The sequence below is a fragment of the Perca fluviatilis genome, chromosome 6, assembly GCF_010015445.1.
Source record: "Perca fluviatilis chromosome 6, GENO_Pfluv_1.0, whole genome shotgun sequence".
NCBI classification, from domain to species: domain Eukaryota; kingdom Metazoa; phylum Chordata; class Actinopteri; order Perciformes; family Percidae; genus Perca; species Perca fluviatilis.
In genome coordinates, this window is record NC_053117.1 from 26,666,433 (window position 1) to 26,687,554 (window position 21,122).

The 21,122-nt window shown below is 40.3% G+C and overlaps 3 protein-coding genes across 8 annotated transcripts in view; 2 read left to right on the forward strand and 1 right to left on the reverse strand.

The window, feature by feature from the left end:
- The first annotated feature begins 300 nt into the window (after window positions 1-300).
- Window positions 301-13,566, forward strand: si:dkey-178e17.3 (somatomedin-B and thrombospondin type-1 domain-containing protein). 2 transcript variants are annotated; one of them, XM_039802270.1, is made up of 5 exons: window positions 301-785; window positions 7,853-8,038; window positions 8,470-8,560; window positions 10,841-10,999; window positions 12,110-13,566. In XM_039802270.1, exons 1-5 carry the CDS (start codon window positions 536-538, stop codon window positions 12,213-12,215), a joined length of 792 nt encoding a protein of 263 aa, XP_039658204.1. In that variant the 5' UTR covers window positions 301-535; the 3' UTR covers window positions 12,216-13,566. The 2 variants fall into 2 exon arrangements, with proteins under 2 accessions (XP_039658204.1, XP_039658205.1); XM_039802271.1 differs by having other exon boundaries at window positions 7,856-8,038.
- Window positions 13,567-16,063: 2,497 nt separating this feature from the next.
- snap29 (synaptosome associated protein 29) lies at window positions 16,064-20,965 on the reverse strand. Of its 3 annotated transcripts, none has more exons than XM_039802275.1 (6): window positions 20,866-20,965; window positions 19,548-19,784; window positions 19,180-19,373; window positions 17,682-17,767; window positions 17,496-17,600; window positions 16,064-17,235 (listed from the first exon to the last, which is right to left on the reverse strand). In XM_039802275.1, the coding sequence occupies exons 2-6, from the start codon at window positions 19,782-19,784 to the stop codon at window positions 17,075-17,077; spliced, it is 783 nt and encodes a 260-aa protein (XP_039658209.1). In that variant the 5' UTR covers window positions 20,866-20,965; the 3' UTR covers window positions 16,064-17,074. The 3 variants fall into 3 exon arrangements, with proteins under 3 accessions (XP_039658209.1, XP_039658206.1, XP_039658207.1); XM_039802272.1 differs by lacking the exon at window positions 20,866-20,965 and adding an exon at window positions 20,336-20,436; XM_039802273.1 differs by lacking the exon at window positions 20,866-20,965 and adding an exon at window positions 20,228-20,353.
- The window catches only part of pi4kab (phosphatidylinositol 4-kinase, catalytic, alpha b), a 31,785-nt gene continuing 31,562 nt past the window's right edge, over window positions 20,900-21,122 (forward strand). For 2 of the 3 annotated variants that reach the window (XM_039802266.1, XM_039802265.1), the window contains exon 1: window positions 20,966-21,096. In XM_039802266.1, the coding sequence (XP_039658200.1) occupies window positions 20,998-21,096 (99 nt within the window). In that variant the 5' untranslated portion in view covers window positions 20,966-20,997. Of the gene's footprint in view, window positions 21,097-21,122 lie in introns of all 3 variants that reach the window. The other variant, XM_039802267.1, reaches the window with a different exon arrangement.

Genomic DNA, 21,122 nt, shown 5'->3' on the forward strand with positions numbered 1-21,122 from the left:
TGTTTTTGGTTCCAATTTTGGTGCAACGGTGCAAGTCACCATAAATGCCTCCATTGAGGCTTAATTTGTTTTTCTCCAAAATGAACGTCTTCTTGATTTGCATCTCACTTGTGGTAGGTGGTCCAACACACTTTGGGAAAATAATAAGACATTTTGTAATACCACTCGTTTGTTGAGTAGGCCTAACACATTGCGCAATCAAGTCAGAGAGAGAGAGAGAGAGAGAGAGAGAGAGAGAGAGAGAGAGAGAGAGAGAGGCTGGTACTGTACGCCTTTCCTAATAACCAACGGTAGCTGTAAGGGGCGGTGTCCAACATACGAATAGAGGAGAGCTGCTGTGCACACAGGCTCCACTTTTATGCATCAGTTGTTCGTGTTAAGGTGTCAATGCCGAACTTACCTTGGATTTGCATTTTATATGAAAAAACACCACCATTGTCTTTATAACAAAACTCAGTTTTAGGCATCATCCAGAGTGAAGAAGCATACACCAGCGCAGTGTGCGTGTAAGTGTGGACCCAGAAAAGTCTCCGTCATGGGAGCGCATAGATGGAGCTCAGCGCGTCTTGGGTTTGTCGTTTGTGGATATTTCGCGTTTTTCTGCGGGGAAATTGTTTCACGGGCTGAAGCGGGCTGCAGGGAGAGAGAGAGCCCAAACTGCTGCAGCGGCCGGAACAACGAATGTTTTGAGTACAGCAAGAGAAAAACAGTGTGCTACTGTGACACCTACTGTCAGAAAACCGGAGACTGCTGCGAGGACTACCAGCGTGTGTGTCAAATATCTGGTGAGTTGCTCACTCTATCCTGCTCACTGACATTTAATAACAAATAACTTTAAAAACTCTTGAAGCCTTTAAGGTTTGAAAGCTAAATGTCAACACCTGCACTGCACAGATCGTGTGTGGATTCAAACGTCCTGTCTAGTAAGCCTGTTGTTTATTGTTGTCCAGTTTGAGCCAGAGATGACTGGCATTGAGGTGACATAGAGACAGTGAGAGATACTACACATAGCTGTCTGTAGTGCGCCCATTATGGCTGTTTGTTTTAAGTGACCAGCCAGAGGTGTATTGTAGGGCGGTATCTCCTGTCTCCATGGTGTATATTCCAACAGCAGGTCGTGAGTATGTGTTTTTAAGTTTGTAGGGTTGACCCTTGACCCTATAACCTGACCATGAAGTGGTTGGAAACTGGAGTGAGTGATCATAACAATGTCACAAATCTTCAACAAAGAGAAAAAACTGCACTTTGATTCACGAGTACAAGGTTAATTGTTCAAAAATCCCGTAAAATGTGAGTGTGTTACCATTTCCCTCATCCTGGCTGCTGCTGCTATATATGGACAAATGAGGGAATGGACACCATGGAAACAGACTGCCAAAGATGGCCAGGATTACAGTAGAGTTGTGTCTGAGATATGACAGAGAGGATACACTCCAACCTGTAACTGAGGCTCTTAGTTACACCTACCTCTATGTTGAAACAGCTCAAGTTTACGCGGAGTGTATTACGAGGAGTGTCTGTGTATAGATACACTCAGAGTGTGACCCTCATCTTGTGTGTACACTAACAAGCACCTACAGGGTCAGGCCTACAAGTCAAAGAGCACTTATAATGCTGCAGGAATACCTCTATTTAGCAACATACATAGTGAACCTTTGAGTGTTGTGATGTAAACAAGCTGTATTGTCCAGACTTGGGTCAATTACTTAAAAGTGTGTACAACAGTACAGTGAAGGAAACTGTTTATTATAATTTTGGGTCAATCTTGCACCGACCCAGTACCCATGAGCATAAAAACCACTGAGTTACCAATGACAAACGTTATTTTGATCCACTTTTACTTATTATATTATTTTTATTAGTTATTCAGCCACACCAATATGTGGTTATTTTGACCCAGTCATATTTATATTTCTGTTGGGTCATCAATTAAACCAAATAGTGTATGTTTTTATAAACATGTTTAGTGTTCTGTTTAGACAACAACAACTTTTTTCAAGTTTTACTTCAAAACTTAAATATAATCAATCTACAATTTCAACTGAATTATATTAAATGGTGGACATGTTTGGCTGTAATGTAAAACATTCAAAAACACCAGTACAGCATGAATGCATGATAACACTCTTCATTGTTGCTAACAGCAGAAGCATAGTTATTAGCAACTACAAATGACTACACATAGGAGGAAATATTGCAGACTCCAATTTCAGTTTTTGCTTTAGATCCACCAATTAGTCAGAGGCATGTAGAGACAACCTTTATCATCCAGCAGCCAGCTGAGTGGAGTCCAGGCATCACTTGATCCTTCCCATGTGTCTGCCAAGCTGAAACTTAACAGAATAAGCAGAGGAAAGCACCTCAGGTCAGTGTTGAGTCATCACTGTACTGTGTAACAGCAGCTGGTCCATGACAGGTCAGCTAACAGCTGCCATGTGCATCAGTTCACTCACGTGTCAGACGAGGATTTTTGTTATCACTGTGGAGCTTGTCTGTGGCTCAGACAGGTCAATCCAGATGTGACACTGTACAGAAAAAAAAAATCACACAGTGATGTGATGCAGGTGTTACAAGTTGGAGGACGTTTCCCAAAATAATGTAGTCACTGAACAGTGTATCTGTAAATCAAGACAAGCCTAACAATCATCTACAAACTGGAAAGATTCATTCTGTAAATAAAAAAAACTTGGGATTGTGTTGTTAATGGTTTTACAGTCTTTGATTTGTTTGAATCTGAATATGAAAATGACGTCAACTTGGCCATGGCCTGTAAATGCTGTATGGATCAGTGAGCACTGAGTGATGCTGTAAAAAGCACCTTGACTTCCTCCCTCTGCAACCTGAGCATCTTACCCGTATAAACACAACATGCATCATGTGGCTTGGCTCAGTTCCATCAAAGCGCCCTCACCCACAATACACTCAGACTTTATCTGATCCTGCAGCTCTGCAACGCATCACAGAGTCTGTCTGTGTACTGTCTGTCACAGTCTGTAATTTAGTCGTGTCAGCTGTGACGAGCAAAGAGCTTGGAGTGGGTGACATCTGAGGGGAGACAAAAAAAAACTGGCAGATGGTTTGCACCACTTGGACACAAACACTTAGAGCTCTTTCGAGTTGGTTCTCTCCAGAGATGTCGTTCAAATGAAGTATTTGGCAGGAATTTGTGTTGGTTGTAAATAGTGTGGAGAATGTTGCTGTGAACTTAGGCGCTGTAAGGTATTATTTTAAAACAAGTCAGTGGTGGAATGTTTTAAGGAAAAACAAAATCCTCCCCACAACACAGCCCCAATCCTTGCCTCTTCAGTAAGGCATATGAGATATTTTTTGGTGTGATATGCTTTAGCTTTCTTCACCTTGCTATGTGATTACTACAGGGAACAAAGGGTTGTTAACATAAATATAGGATATTACTGTATATAGCACAAGAGGAGGAGGCAACTTAAATTGAATTAGATAAAATCGGATTGGAAATCCATGGGGGGAGATGTCTCCTGTTGCAGGAGTATCTTTTGGTTATTTCAGTTGTATGTCAGCCCTACAGTAATTGCTCATTCCTCTTCATAGACAGATGAAACTGGCCCACAGGAGGATGGAAGAGGCAGCTCCTCTCCTCTCCTCTCCTCTCCTCTCCTCTCCTCTCTCCTCCTCTCCTCTCCTCTCCTCTCCTCTCCTCTCCTCTCCTCTCCTCTCCTCTCCTACTGTGGCGTCTGGTAGTTCTCACTTCAGCAGGAAGACATATTGTTGCCTCTACCTCAGATACACCAGAGGTTTGCTCATCCGTCATCTGTCTCTCCTGCAGGCACATCTGCTTCTCTTCCTTTCCTTTAGGGAACAGTATTCCGTCATGCCATGATGTTTGCTTCTTTCCACCTACTGTATGTTCACTCCCTTTTTTTCTTCCTGACTACCCCCACGTTCTTTCTTTAACCTCTGTGAGTAGTAAATGTTTTTCCTCATCTTGGCTGAAACGGGCCAGCTGTTTGCCACAACAGTGTGCCGCCCAGTTTCTCCTGGTACTCACATACTGCACGCACTGCCATAGATGCTCCCGGTTGCTAATTTGATGCCCTTCATTTGGTCTCTTCATGACCAAAAAACTCAAATGTATTCCATAGTACAGGGACATTTAAATGTGTTTTTTCAATGTCTTAATGCTGTGACAGAAACATCAGAGATGGATATCTCAAAACCTGTACGAATTATATCTGTCCACAATTTTCAGATACATTTTTACAGCATACAAGTTGATTGGATACAATTTAAACCCAGAATGGTTGTATATTAAAAACAAATCAAGTTGTTATTATCTGGAAACGGAGGCAGTATAAAAGTGCAAGCTTCCACTGTTGAGTACCCACATTTGTTGTTGCTTTCAACAGCTCTGTGTATTACTCTGAAGTAAAGTTCACTTTGTCTTTAAATAATGTTTTTGAAGAAAAGCAGAGGAACCTTCCACTGACAAGAGCTTCCTTGTTTTGTTGTTTTATTGTTGTTAGGAGTCAGTATTCAGAATAGCTTTTTCTTATGTGTTTGTGTATCATGGATTTAATTATTATCATTATGCTATAATAAAGTGTTGGGAGGCCATGCAATAATATACTTTTCAGGTTGTGCAATTATAACAGAAATCTGTGTCAGCTGTGTTTGTAATGAATCCTTTTAATTAGTTGGTTTGCTTGGCTCCACTTTTTAAGGTGTCTACAGGAAACATTTATGTGCTAACATGTTATTAGGGCTCAGTCCCGTGTCCTTCACCCCTTTTAACAGGCTTCTTTCTTGTGTTGCCGAATATTATAAGGCTTGTCTGATGGGACCAAGGCCCAGCTCTCTACATGAGAGGAAGGTTGGCTGTGGAGGTTTTGAGGTTCAGTTGTCCTTTAGAAGAGCTGGACATCTGGGTCCCATCAGAGAGGAGATGGAGGGAAAAGAGAGGGGGTGGGAGGGAAAAAGAGGACCAAAAGCAAGGAGACAGATGGGGAGAAAGAACAAGGGAGAGTGTGGGACAAAGTGATAAAGGGAGAAGAAGATAAAGCAAATTGGGCGGGCAGGTCTGATAAGTCTTTTGTTATGAACCACTAAAATGGAAGCAGAATTCAGTCAGAGGGAAAGAGAAAGAGAAAGCAAAGGAATGCCAATACGCCATTATCTCACTGTAGAAAGTGTGACTGGAGATTGGCTGACAAGTGAGGAGATAAAAGTGCTGATTTTGGATACACATTCAGTGGTTTGAGTCATTTAAAGGCATTTATCTGAACTTCTGCCAACTGCCAGTAAAATTACTATATGCTATAAACAATCAGATTTAATTGACAGTGATCTAAATCAAATGTTGCTAAATCCTGATTAGTGTACAGCATTCTACAATGCCCTATTCAAACTGAGCCCAAGCACTGAAAACAACGCTAAGAATCTCCTATAAAAAATATAAAAATTTTGGCCGTTAACTTTAAGATTCTGTAGCTAATATGAGTTTTTTAGTGTTTCAAAGGTCACTATAAAATTGACTTTGTGCTCCAAAATATTAGAGTATAAAGTCAGTGTCACTGTCTTTGATTAATTACAGAAATCTTCTTTGAGGTAAACTTAAGCTTTAGAGTACTTGAAAACAGCTGATCGAAAAGACAAAAGCTGAACATGCTGACAACGAGTACCATTTGTTTCCTGTATTGGGGTCAGAGGTCAGAGGTGGTGGCGTGCTTTCCAACTGGGGACTTTCTCATCAACAATGGGGACAGGAGACAACAGTGGCTGTAAGCTCTGTGGGTAAGCAAGTTTATCATGTGGGTGGTGGGACTGTCGCACTGGTGGTACCAGAAACAGAGCGGTAGACCACCACAGTTTGGTAATTGCCTTCTGACCTCTGGTGGCTTGGGGCCAACAGGCTGAGACTTTCAGACAGGGCCTTAGTCCTGTCAGTGTGTGTGTGGGTGTCGATCATCACAAGGGTAATAGCCCTGTTTCCCCTCGGGTGCGGGAACTCGCTGACCCTATAGGTTTCACTGCACACCCTCTGCAGTAAAGACCTTAACTGCCCTGCTTGCTCGTATTTTTCCCACTATGAGAAAGAACAACCGCAACATCAGAACTGCCCTTGTGAACGTCAGAGGATGTAGAAGAGGGAAGGAAAGGCAAGGAGTAAGGATAAGAAGAGTTGGAGGAGGCAAGAGTAGGAAGTTGATATGGTTGTGGTGTCTGATTCAATCACGACCCTCAGTATTCTTTCAAGTCCATGTCACTTTACAAGTCTACACAGTGTAATGTGTATGTCTGTGTGTTTTAGGGTGATGACTGAGGGTGGAACAAGCCCAAGTGGGTGGGTTTATCTGACAGAAATTGTTTTCGATGTATGTGTGTATGTGTGTGTGATGATCTGGGAAAGGCGAGTGTCAGGTGGGCAGCACTAATGTGCAGAGGAATTCAGAGATTCCACAGTGGCTTTGTGGATCGGCTGTGACACTGAGACAGCCGCACCCCCCCTCCAAAACCCCAACAGGACCATGGGAATAAACCGAACAGGCGGCACCTTGAAAGCTCTCTCTCTCTCTCTCTTTCTCCTGTTCACACACACACACACACACACACAGACACACACACACACACACACACACACACACACACACACACACACACACACACACACACACACACACACACACACACACACACACACACACTTATTCACTTCAGCATTGTACTGTTGGGTGAGTGTGTATTATATAGACAGGGTTAGGTAGATTAGATGGCGAGAGAGGATTAGATTCAGTTATGGTATATTTATCCTCTCCCTCCCTATAATTTCCCCAATAACATCTAACAGCTTCAAGCTGTGTGCACCTGCTCTCATTGTATTCAACTTTTAGTATCTTCAATTTAAAATGAAACACACACCTGCATCTGTCTTTTTGAATAAAGTGTTCTGGTGTATGTTTGCATTTATTATTTGTTGTATTTGTTTGTGTGCCTCTCTACTTATTTGTCTATGGGTTTATGGAGTGGGCACTTCCTCCCTAAAACAAGGCTGTTAAATGTCTGCCGCTATTAAATCTCTGTGTTGGACAAAGCTTGATTACGGCTGGAGACTCTTGGCTTTGATCAGAGCAGCCATCTAACTAATACAGCTTCCTCTTAGCCTGATGTAATTGGCTAAATCAGCCTACCGAACGGGAAGCCTGATTGCTGCTGCTGCTGTGTTTATGTGGTGTGCTGTATTTGTGTGTGTTTAAGTGTGTGCTAGAGGGAAACCAGAGAGAACAGGATGCAAAATTAGCCCCTTATTTAAATGGTCCCACACATATGACCTGGGTCCCAGACTTCCTGAGTCTGGGGTTTGGCTGATCTGACTTTAGTAGATGGTAATGACCCAGTCACTCGTTTCCCGCCCACCTACCTGAGTAAATGCCCAGTGCAATATTATGCAACCCTGTATCTGGGTGTGTGCTGCAGCTCACACTTTTAGCCATGCAGTGAGGCATGACAGCAAAGATTAGGGGAAAGTTTACAACTACCCTTCGGGGTAAAGATCAATTTTCTTTCTTTTTTTTAAAATTAGAACATTTGTTGACAGCTGAAGAAAGCTTGTCTGAGTCTTTCACAAATATATTTTTCTTTCTCTTCTGCCCTGCATGCCTTTAAATTTTCCTGAACTGAAACTCACCTCACCTTTCCAAAATGTACTTGACCTTCTCTGTATGTAACTCTGAAAAAACCTAAAGCAACATAAAACACCTAGAGGCTCCAGATTCTCTTCCTTTTGTATTTATTGTCACTCATATTTTATGACTTTTTTTCCCATCTTTGGGTTTTATTCAAAACCCTTAGCTGATCTCTCTCTGTCTCCCTGCTTCCCTAGCAGCCATTGACTGTGTGGTGGGATCATGGGGTCCCTGGTCATCATGCACATCTCCATGTGGAGTTGGCAGCACAGAGAGGAGTCGCCAAGTGTCTATTCCCCCTAGAAATGGCGGCACGCCCTGTCCTGACCTCAAACAGCGCCGGGGATGCTTTGGAAACAACGCCATATGCAGCACTGCGAAAGGTGAGAACGTGACCTTTTCTACATGCCCCCACACGTGTGTTTATGCACTGCTCTGAACTCTATTAACCTATTATTGTTTTAGTATTCTCTGGGGTCCCACTTGTTATCACTTTTGCTGTAAGTAGCAGGCCTTTTCTCCAGCTGCACTATTTGTAACGCCTCAGTTATGCTCTTCACTGTTGAATCACTTTCCCAGTAATAAAACATGGAACACAGAACACCACTTTGAGTCATTTGATACACTGAGTCATTTTGAGTCATGTGATGAGATGCTACAGATGAAATGTGGGATGTGTTTATCCTTTCACCTTTCTATAATAATAATAATAATAATAATTAAAAAAAAGATGCTCCTCAGTGGAAACAAGAGCTTGTCTGACGTGAGTTTTGCCTTTTTCATTTTCACCTTTTCATCTCCACCTGACCTGCAGAGGTGGCAAAGATCCTGCCTGATTCTTTCAAGAGGAACTTCAAGGACCCTTGGAGGCGACCACACATGCTGATGAAGGAGGAGAAGGCCAGGTAAGGCCTCCATTATCAGACTGCAAATAAACACAAAGACTGCTCCCTACTGACCCAGCCAGCCCACTTTGTTTACCAGTACTGGCTTTCATGTCCAATTGATGCAGAGAAGGGTTAATTATACTGTAGCTGAAATGTGTGGAGCGTTCATACATCCCGCACAGAGATTGAGATTTAGCAACTGAAGAAATCCATTTAAAAAATGCTATCGATGCATTTTGCATGACATTTACCAGCTTAATATTTCAAAAGCATCTTTAAAAGCACAACTCTTACTCGTGACTATAATTATAACCAACAATATGCTTTGCTTTTGTGCCAGCAATCATTTTATATAAGACAATTTGTTTGGGCATAAGCCGCCTTTGTTCCAGCTCCAAGCTTCAAGGCTACCTTTTCAACTTCTCTGATACAGCTGGAGTTTTACTTCAGGTTCATATCAGTTTTTCCTTAGTTTTGACTTAGTTTCAAAGGTCACTTTAAGATCAACTTTTTGCTCCAAAAGATTAGAGAATACAGACCAAGTCCAAGGTTGCCATTGCACGCAGAGCCTTGAAATTGCTTTGACTGTTTAACATGAATGCTGTTATTGAATATTTGCATCATGAGATGACCTTTACTGATAAGGCAACCATAATCCATGTAATAGGCAAACCCTCTCTGCATAGATGTTATCCTTGATCTGAGCTGATTGCAGTTTTTCTCAGAGCTGGAAAATCAGAAACTAGGGAATACAATCACTGCTAGTTTGCTGACAGCCCACAGCTTTTCACGCTGATTAAAATGGACATTGGATACCTTTCTTTTGACAAAGCATCAGGGGATTGAAAGCACATTACATATAAATGTGAGCCAGGGTGATTTTACACAGACATCTGGTGCCCTAAAACGTCCCTGTTGTCATGGTAATTGACCTAGGAAACATGGGATAAAACAACATGAAATGATGATCCGTAGCTGTCTTTGGATCTCTAGTTATAGCTGTAAAATTTGCTGAATGAGTAATATTTCATGATGTTGAGGTTAAGAATTGCCAGAAGGCTGTTCTGTAGTTCTTACTTTACTTGTGGGGGGTTAACACAGACATGTGGTAATATATTTCCTGAATAAAGACATAAAGGTAGTGTGTGTGTTTTTAAGGACAGCATTTGTAGTGGTATGAGGAATTTGCATTATTTGAATTTATTCTGCAGTGTGAACAAGTTCAAGCCTAATTAGGGGAGGGAAAAAAGTGAGGAAATCACCCTTCAGCAGTTGGATGTGCACATGTACTGAATGTGCTAGAATGTCATTGCACTTGTTATTTCAGCAGTTTTTTTTAATTATCCCAAAGGTATGCTAAAGTGATTATTTTAATTTTCTCTCACTACCTTACTTATTCGCTCCTTTTTATTTACATTTGCTTGTTTAACTTGTAAATATTCCTCAAAATGCAAGCATGAACACTACAAATCAGAGCTCAATAATAATATTGCATGAGCTTAAAAAAGAAGATATTTTCTAATGTTACTGTTGGATGAAGTCTTCACACTGAGAAAAAAGCTGCAGCTTCATGTTTTCTTTGATAAACCACCCCACTGGGGATGATGTTTTGTCGCAGCTGACTAAATCAGAGACAAAACAAATAGTGCAGACGTTTAAAGTGCCTGCCAGAGAACACAGTGTGCAGAAAAACAAGGCTGTATTCTTTTTTTCAGTGGACAGACTGAGCTGTATTGATATTAGGATACTGCAGGTGACCGTGGCACTGCTGGATCACCTTCAAATTGAACAAATCTCTTATCGGGAACTTGGATTTGTCTTTTGTCTGGCTATGGCTGTGATCAAGCTCAGCTTGCTGGGTTGGATCACCACCTGGCTTCCAGCAATCAAGCCACGTTAGATTGATTTTTCATTTTGAACTACGTGAAGGATAGGAAAGAGGAGAGATTCCGTTTTTTTAAAAGTGTTTAAACCTAGCTTGTGTCTCTGTGTCTTCATCTGAACGTTTTCATGTTTTGTTATTCATGTTGAATTTGCAATTGGCATGGGAGTGAATGATACCAGTTCAATGTTCAGTCCAAAGAACATAATATTAGATGTTGCACTCTTGGCTGCAGAGCTGTGTGAGCAGCACCCTGCTTAGTTCTCACAGGGTTATGTGTTTCTCAGCCCAGAAATGTGTGATTTCACCTTTTGACCCCAGTGTTTTTGCCAGATATAAGAATCAAATATAATTAAAATTGGGTCAGTTATGTTTGTCACTTTTCCTTTCTCTCCCTCTCTACTCTGTGCTTGCAGTTACTGTGTCTATTTGCGGGTGAAACAGGCCAGTGCAGCATGTAAACTTAAACTGTGGAGTGCTCAGCTGGTGAAAGAGAGGCTGGTCTGTGCAGAGTGTCAGAGTGATGCCATGTCAAAGTCAGACCGCTGTGGAGGAGACGGCCTAGAAAGCATCAGGTAAACCAAACAACCAAAAGTAAACTAAAGACATGTTCATCCATTACAAGGGACCACAATGGAAATAAGCCCCAAGGCTTTATTGTGTTATCCTGACTATTGTTTTTAATGTATGGTGCAAAGCTGTATCATATCTTATAACGAAAGGGTCAAATAAAATCAATCAATCAATCATTTAGTCAATCAATCAATCAATCAATCAATCAATCAATCAATCAATCAATCAATCAATCAATCTATCTATCTATCACAGTTTCCAGCTTAGGGCCTGTGTAGCTTTTAAAGTAGCTTAGCCCAGTGGTTCCCAAACATTTTCACATCAAGAACCCCTAAACTGACACAAATTAGACCATGGACCCCCATTTGATAAGATTTTATCCCAGGGTCCCCCCTCTGATAGGATTTTTGCTGTTAGATGTTTTATTAAAGAAAGTGTATGAAACCCGTGACCAAAATAGTCATACATTCTGTCACTGTGCTACTTATGGATGGAATAATAGTGAAAATAAATTATTCCGCTTTTTGTTGGGGACCCCTTGGAACACCCCTCAAGGACCCCTGGAATGTACAGTATGTTGAATGATGAGCTTAATTTAGCTCAATTAATGGATCTGGATGGTCTATGGGATCAATTAGCAGCTGCTTCTGAAAGAAGGCAAACACTTTCCCCAACACAGATTGTATAATTCTTTGTACTCATTAGCCAAGCATATGCATATTCATTTGCTGCGTAAAACACAAGTGGAATCTATTTTTTTTTATAATCTCATTTCTTCGTTAGTTGTTAAATTAACAACAAATTACAGCGAGTATTATTTTGACAGGGTGTCAATCTGTGAGTGTTAAAACATCCATTAGTTTGTCTAACATTGGATTATTTGAAAAAATAGTTCCCCCCAAAATTGAAGTGGCATTTTAACCTAACCACATGTTTCTGGGTATTAATATAAAAAATATTTTTGACAACGTTAAATCCATTATGTGTCGAATTTTCAAATTTCACCTAGACTGTAGAATGAAAAATGAAAATGTTAATACTCATAATCTCTTAATACTTTCCCTATATTGTAATCAACTGTTTCATGCAGAATACAATCTTTTTCTTACTAGAACGTTCTGGGCAGCAGCTTCAGTCCCGGGCTGTCATGGTTCCTGGGTGAAAGAGTCGTCCTCCTTGGGCTGCCGCTGTCCTGCCTACTCTGTGCTCTTCGTGTGAGCTGACACGCAAACCCAAGACATCCGTATGCAGGGACAAGATTTCCCTCAGCACCTCCTGCTAACTGTGGAGAGCCCTGCCAGCCAAGCCAGACCCCTGTGATCCAGACTACTGGATGGGTAACTCAAGGAGATCAGCAGCATCCTGCCACTTTTTCCTATCACCTCATACTCTGTACTGTATACACTATTAATAAGCACACAGAAATTCTCGCATTTAACTTCAAATCTTACAGCCACGTTATGTACTTATTCTCCCCCAAAGCACAGCAACATCTATATGCCTTTTTACCTCCGAATCTTTGCTATCTACCTCCATCAATGCAAGTGCATTTGTTAATGCATAATGTATAAATATATAAATATATTATTTTGCTTTATACATTTTCTACTTTTGATTGTTTATATGTTATGTATATGTGTCTATATAGCTACACTTATGTGTATTCAACAAATGCCAAACAGCAGTTGCTGCACCCAGTGTAAGCCCTAGCCAGGGTCCCTAAATCACCTGCAGGTTGGAGAAGCTGAAAACTGGTTCATCCAAATTGTATTCATTGCTAGAATCCTTGAGTCAATATATCTGTGTTTTACAGTTTTGTCCCTGCTATTATTTCTTTTCAACAAAAACATTTATACCAGCAAGTCAAGTTGAATATCAGGTATTGATTCTCAGGTGCTGAGATTTGTGTCTTTGTCTCCCATCAAGCTTCCTCTTTCATGTCTACCACCTCTGATGGTCAGTGACTGATGTTTTTAGGAGTTTAGAGTGACTCATAGATGAAATCAGTCCCATCTGTTTAGACCTAATATTGTTGGAGAGGAAAAAGAGCCATTAAAAAGTATTGTACTGTGGTTCTCTCTGTCCTCTGTGTCCAAGACTGAAAACAGTTGCTTCATAACAATGTTTTCTCTTACTCCCTGCCCTGCTCAGAAATCCTATTACCGTCACAAGGGAGTTTTTATTAGCAAAGTGTCATCTAATATATCTATCGCATACAGCCATGTTACTCCCATTTTATTCATTAACAGACTCTCCTCCCAGCACTCCCCACATATCCTTGATCTGCACTTCTTTTTTTCTCTGCCCTCTACTGACTTGGTGTATTCTTAAAAACCAGGAGTCAGTTAACTGGCTCAGTACGCCTTCCTGTATCTCTTGTACTTCTGCTTTAAGAAGACAAGTGTATTCCCAGTAAAGGGCTTTTCTCTCTGGAAAGCTGTGACTTTCTCTCTCCCATGTCTGTGTCTGTGTGTTTATTTATTATAAAACAAATGATGATGTTATTAGTGCAGCACAGCATACTCTGTACACTGTCCATTAGTGAAAATAAACAACTATACTGACATTTCTCCACCTCTTGTCATATATCTATATATTGCATTCAGATGTTACAGACCACCATTAGCATTTCTTTCCTCTCTTCTCTGCAATTACTACTATGAACCCAGCAATGCTAAGTATCTCCCTCAGTCTGACCAGTGTTTACATGCAGCACTTTGCAGTTAAAAGAAGACTGCAGTTGAACATGTGTAACTTAACATGTACCCATCAACATATTTTTGTTGCATTCTTGGCATTTTTTTTTTTTTTACTGTGGTGTAAACGGGATGACGACAAGCAAGATGAAAGCTAATGTGTATAATCATGTTTTTGCTCTACATACTCCCCCAATTTGGGGTTTGTTTATATATTGTAACTGGCAGAGATGATGTGCGGACATGTGATGGGAGGCTACACACGAGGCCTTAGACACTGGACAACATCATCTGGAAATACATCTGTTACTCGCATTTGTTTTCATGTTTTCACAGCAGCTCTGGACAGAGAATACCAAGATGCCCAATTTGAAAGCCAGTTAGCCTGCTCCTTCATGTGATATACAGACTAGTAAACTGAACATGGAGGAGGGGATGTCTAAACCTTGACTATGACCCTGGAAATTACTGATAAAGCCATTGCTTCTTGTCCTTGCTGACAGTTTAAACATTTGCCAAACACATGTCACGCAAAAACTAAATTAAACCACAATATCATCAACATAAATTGTATTGCTTATTCAGGTTATTCGCTGTATAATACAGCCCTTCATCATAAGCAGGTATGTAAAGCAAGAAGGCAATGAGACTTAGAGTAAATGTGAGGTAAAGCACAATATATGGATTTGAGGATGTAAACATTACATATGCCACGTATTTAGACTTTAAGTTGAATCATTTTAAAGGCTTATTCTCTTTATGGATATAGATCATTTTTGACTGGAAATGAGTATAGAAAGACTTGACCTTTGTGGAAAACGAGACAACCCAAGATCTAACAAATCAACACTTCCCACATTAGTCCTTTAGATTCATACTCCTGGTTACGTTCATGTCTTCCATCTCAGGGACACTTGAACATTACCTCCTCCATTAATCTCTCCAGCCACACTCCCCCCTTTCTCTGCACTCCTCCCTCCTCCCTCTCCCCAGATCCCTACCAAACTCCCCTCCGTCAGCACAACTCTTTATTTTCTCTTACTACAACAGTGGCAATAGAGTGCTGTCAGCCTGACAGTCCATCCCCTCTGATGCAGGCTTTACCCCCCTGGCTGCCCTGTCTCTGCTGCTAACCCGCTTTCCAAAGGGCAGGAAGGCCCATCTCTGGCCCAGTGCCTGATGGGCTCCGACAGCAGTGTGTTCTGGGATTACGCCCGCTGAAAAGGGGGGCATTCCAGCACCGGCGGCCTTTGTCACAGCACGGCCACTGTTTGCTTTTGACAAGACAGCTGTTCAAAGCCCTCACGGCCCCCACGGATGCCGTTAAGGGAAAGAACCCAGGGGTGACTTCCGTTTATTGGTGTGTCGTTGAATGTGCTGTATCACCTCCACCTGAGGTCGCTTCAGCACCAATCTGTAGAAGTTTGTGCATCTCATATAATCCTATTGTTTTTTCATGCTTACATTTGAGTGACAAAAGCAATGGGTGTCACTGATCAAACTTAAGACTTTTCTATCCTGCAGCTACAAAAATATTCCCTCCAACCAGGTGCATCTTTCCTTGACACAACCTTTGGACACTGTTCATAGTGCAATTGGATCATGTCCTAACCAGTACGGTAGCCTATTTCCTAGAGGGTTTGGTTGGCTGTTCTTCAATATTCAACCAAGCCTTGCTTTAAATACAAATAAAGAAGTGAAATAATATGAAATAACCATCTACAAATACATGTTCGAGGTGTTTGACAACTCACAAAAAACCCTTCTCGTTCAGACACGCAGGGGCCTCCCTCAGCTTGTGGTCCTGGGTAGTTGGTACCCCCATATTCCCCTCTGTGTCGCACCAGTGTTATGTATATATGTGTTTTTGGGAAGTGTGTACTGTAATTAGCAAGTCATCCTAATGAGGGCTTGTTGCCACTGTAGGAGCAGCTGGTCCAACACAGAGGAATGATAATGAATAGACGGATCCACATAGGGACCAACACAGCTGGTACACAACAGAGGCGAGTGTGCGCACGCGCGCACACACACGCACACACAGAGAGGCCTGCTCTCTCATATCTGTACAATAGGGCTTTATGAGAACACACACAGTTTTGAAATATAATCTATAATATACATCTTATTTTCAACTGTAGTACAGTACAAAGTGTACTACATAAAATGTAACCCTGTTCCTATATCACAATGCATCAAAAATTTAAACCGTCAGATACTGTGCCAACATACACCATCAAATGAATGACGAACAGTGGTATTTTTCTGCAGAAGCTCATGAAAATTCAGCCCTGGAAATGTGGCGTCACCTTGTGGTGCTTTTGACTTCCTGCTCCAATTTAACATAAGCAATTTATAAAACACCTGAGACTCCCCTTATAAATGTTTTTATTGGGTATGTGGTTTTGATTAGATTACATGATATACAGGCAAATATGAAACTGAAAAAAAATTGATAACCATGAATCCTCATTTGTTTTCTTATTATTGAATGTTTTAATTAGAGTAACGTGTTTACATTTCTAAAAGAAAAACTTTAAAGTGGTTCATCTACGCTTAAATGTATCCTAGGGAAAGATATCTTCAGATAAATGTTCCTTCAGTTTTGAGTTAATATTCAGAGCTAGTGTGTTCACATTATTTACGCTGTACAATAATTCACTCAATCACATTCTGCAATATAATATCTATCAATATAAACAATGTATATAAACCTAGGGAAAGCACTGAAGAACATGAATGTACATAAAAAATTCATGGTGAAAAGTCAGTGGAGACAAAAGCATGGCACAGAACCAAAAGCTAGCCTACTGTACATACACATAATGTGTAAGGCAAAAGTGACTTGAGCTCCCAAAGTGTTTAAGTACATATGTGGAGGCAGGTCCAGGAAGTTAGCACTGACATATGAACCATACACACCAAACATTCCAGTTTTAGATGCCGTGTTCTTGTCTGTTCACTAAGTTATTAATACATTTAAAGTAGTCCATTGTACATCTTTGGAGATCAAGAAAAGCTGATTAAACTGATCAAACTCTAATCACCCAAAACAAACATCCAGCTACCCAGTGGAGCTTGATTTAAAAAAAAAAAAAAGAAAAAACATTCAAGGTGTGTATTAGTTAACAAATCAGTTATTTTGAGGTGGAAGAAATCATTTTATCAACATGTAACTGAGTAGCAGTAGGTATTTATGAACAAATACGAAATGAATGGGAAATTTCCTTTCAGCCATACAAGAAAATAATATAGATAAAAATGTCTAAAACCAGCAGTAAAAGAACACCGTTTATACAACAGAAGACAGGATAGAGAGCAAAGTGAGAGGATGACCTGTTGCATTCTTTTGTCTCTGTAAGGTGAGTCCAAATGTTTGTTTTACTTGAGGTTTTTAATCTGTTGGTTCGTGTTATGGATCTTGAGATCCATCTTGTCCACTTTATTCATCAGAGAATCAATGGAGTCGTCCTGGTCTTCAATTTCAGACTGGAGACCAAGGCCTAGGTTCTTCAATCTACTCAAGCCACTGCACATCTCATCTGGGTAATTCACAAGGGACACCCAACATTAGTTAAACTGTGGATTGGCAGAAAATACTTAAAAAAGGATTTGAATATGTTGTAAGGCAAATTGTGGTAAATGAAATGCATTTCCAATTTCAGAATTACAAAAAATTTAATTATAATACCTAGCATAATTAAAAGAATTATAATTCAAAACATTACAAAAAGCTCCTTGTGCCTTTCTTGTGACTGCATTGTATAACATTGTATCTTATTATCAAATAGTTTTTTTTTACCTAAATTGTTGTCGAGGGTCTGGTGAGCCTCCCTAAGGTGTCTGTTCGCAGTGTATCCATTCTGTCCAGATGAGCTGTCACCTATTGATGCAGAAGCTCCAAATCCTGGAACATAGAAATCTGGAATGGTGGCAGCCAGTTTGTGGTATGGTTATGCCATGCTAAGGTTCTTCTGCAAACTCTTACCTTCTGTATCCAACTTTCTTAGATTTGGGTGGCTGGCTTGGTACTTATCTTCATATTCTCTGCTGCTGGACATGGCATTCTGTAATCTGAGAAAGTCAGATAAGCATTGTTGAGCCATTTAGTGAAGGACAGTCAATGACGAGAAGCTGGAAATGGCAAAAGCACAAATTTTATGGTAGCATTAGTCAAACATTCTAAGTCACTGTTATGATGGCTATGTTGTAAAATGTGATCTCCAACTTGGCTCCAGAAAACTCAAATACATAGAAGTGATCTGTATGTGGTGGGTAGACATTTACCTACTGATGAGGTAAGAGATCATATATTACACGGACACATTAAACATATCATTGTCACAAAATATACCAATATCATCATGGGTATATACTAAAGCAATAAAGACTACAAAGTATCTACCTAATACATAACAAAGTTTAGGTCGTAACTATGGCTGAACGATTAATCGCATTTGCAATAATATCGCGATATGTTAAAACGCAATTTCCTAATCACAAAGGCTGCGATTTGGTCACGTGACAGTGCAGTCTGCACTCCGCAGAGAAAGCATAACGTTAACTCCATACGAACGTACTTTAAAACGGAACGAGGAAATTATTCAAGCAGTAACAGAGTTTATCGCCAAAGACATGATGCCCTTAGGATTGTCACCAAGCCGGGGTTCACGGCTACACAGAGGGTCTGTTTCTGCCACGGAGTCAGAGAGTGATGGCCGGAGTCTGGAGATGTTTTTAAGATGAAAAAAGGCAGATTTGGTGATAGATTTAATGCGAGTATGAAGTACACTGACCGGAGCTGGATCGAGCGGGAGTTGCTAATAGTGAGAAATTGCTTCCTGTGTGTTAAGGGATCACTATGGGCGGTAGTGCCATACTCACTGCACTTTAGTCAGCGTTGTGTGTTGCTGTTACTAACTAGAGAGAATTACGATTAATATTTAGATGGTAATGTTCAGACAGTGATTACCGTACATTTAACTTTGAGTTACCTACATATTTTCAAAGAGGTACAGGCAGATATTTCTCTCCTTTTATTTTCTGCATTTTTGTTTTGTTACTGACTGATCGATTTTTTTTTTTAACTTATTTAACTGTCTAGTAAATTAAGACAGTGTTTAAAAAGTGCAATCCACATGTTTACATATGTTTATTACTGTAAATAATAATCTAAATACTACTAAGTGTGGTAAAGCCACATATTTGTTTTTATATTTCTGCAATCTGCACTTTAGTTTGTGTGATTTGTTTCTGACTTTCATATGAATGTTTAAACCAGGCTTTGTCAGTGCTCAATATACTACTGTGATTGAAGTAGTTAAATAAAAGATTTCATTCATATAAAATCATGCATCACCTAATTTCATCATCACATACAGGCCTGGCCTCCAGGAAATAACAGCTTAAAAAAAAAAGTTGCATATTAAATCACAATCGCAATATTGGTGAGAAAAAAATTCTGAGAATATAGGACTGAATCCCACCTGTCGTTGGCCTGGCGGGCCTTTGGCTCCTCAGGTGGTGGTTTTGTCTCTGGCTTGGCCTTGAAGTAATTGACAAGGCCGCCCCACACACTCTTGATACTGTTAATGTGCTTCTGACTGGTCTTCAGGTCCTGATCCATGTTGTCCATCATTTTGTCAGCCCTCTTCAAAACCTCACCCTGTCGAATCAGCTCCTATAGAGACATAGATTAATAAGATTAGATAGATAGATAGATAGATAGATAGATAGATAGATAGATAGATAGATAGATAGAGACACTACAATAATCTTTTTGTTGATTGTCACCCTCTCAGAGATAATACAATTATTTGCCTCTGCCAGGGTAAAGCTGATTAGTTTGACATACCTCTGCAGTTTCCAAACCCATCTTCTCTGATTCATAGATGAGACCGAGGGAACGGTGACTGCTGTCCACAGCAGACTTAGCTGTACGCATCACTTCCTGCTGGAGGTACCTCTGTCTCCTCTCTGCTTCACTCATCCCACTGTCAATGGAGTCATCATCGAACCCCCGACTTTTAGGCCGATAATCTGTCTCATCGTCATCATCTGCAAACGGGTTGTGGGATTTAGGGTAGGCCATCTGTGGAGAAGACACACAAAAAAAAATCTTAACTTAAGGTCTACTAGCCTTTTCCAGAGCTTTTGACCAGATATCATCATCTTCATCATGAATGATCATGCTTATCCCTAATTTTAAGAATAATGTGAAATTCAGTCGATATGTTGATTTAACAAATGCTATCCAAACGTTGAGAGAAACAAGTTAACGCTATCTTTAGATTGTTAATTTCAACTAGCCACAACTACAACACAGAGAGAGAATCTGTCAAACTGTTTTATATTAATAATTTGCTAAAACACCTAATGGGTCAGATTAACGAAAAGTAATTCACACTATTGCTAGCTACATTAACAATGTTTCAAGGGTTAAAACTAACGTTAGCTAAGGGGTGTTGGTTGGCTAACGTTAGTCAACCGTTAGCTAAAGTTAATTAACAAGGATTGCAAGCTAACTAAACATACAGGACGGCGCGGTGTCAACCTGTTGACGTTTTCTTCTCGTAGACTAGATGATAGCTAAAATAAAACTGTAGCTAAAGATCATAGGTATGGTCAAATTAACAGACAAACCTTTGACCGTTGTTGATGCTTTATCAGCTGACTGCTGCAACGGAACACTTCCTGTCACGTTGGTGACGTTGCTGCGTTCTCTCCCAACGGCTAATGCTGCGCAATATAAACGCAACGAAAGTCCTTCCCAAATCTTAAAATTGTTTCTGGTTGAATTACATTTTTACATCGATACATTAACCCTGATAACAAACAAAAAATTAAACGCACACTGTTATATTTTAAAGATTTTTTTTTCAATTTGTTAACATACCTTGTTTTATATTTAATTTACTTTTTCGTATATCATTTTATTGATATGTATTTTTTTTACACACTGAATCTTTTATTGTAGGATGATAAGAATGTCCATGACCTGCTGAACTTCTGTCTGTTTACATTGTTTAATTTAAAGAAGAAGAAAAACGTAAGCACCTATAAAATAAAATCATGAAACTAGGCAGAAGTGTGTATTGTTTACCTGTCACTCTAAGTTTTAATGTTGTTTGTATGGTCAAATGCAATGCCCCTTATGTACCTGCTGCAAGTACCTCGTTAAGATTGTCCGCGCTGAGTTGCCGTACTGCGGCTCTGCCAGAGCGCCAGAGCCTGTTGCCATTGCTCGTCTGTTTCCTCTCCTCGCTCAATTTCGCTCGTTTGATGTAGCGTTAGTAGTGGTAAACATGTCTGTAATGGGAGGCGGTACGAGAGGGTTTTACTTCAACACAGTCCTGTCGCTGGCCCGCTCTTTAGCTGCCCACAGTCCCGCACCGGTCGAAAAGGTGAGAAAGGAGAAAACCGAGTGAGC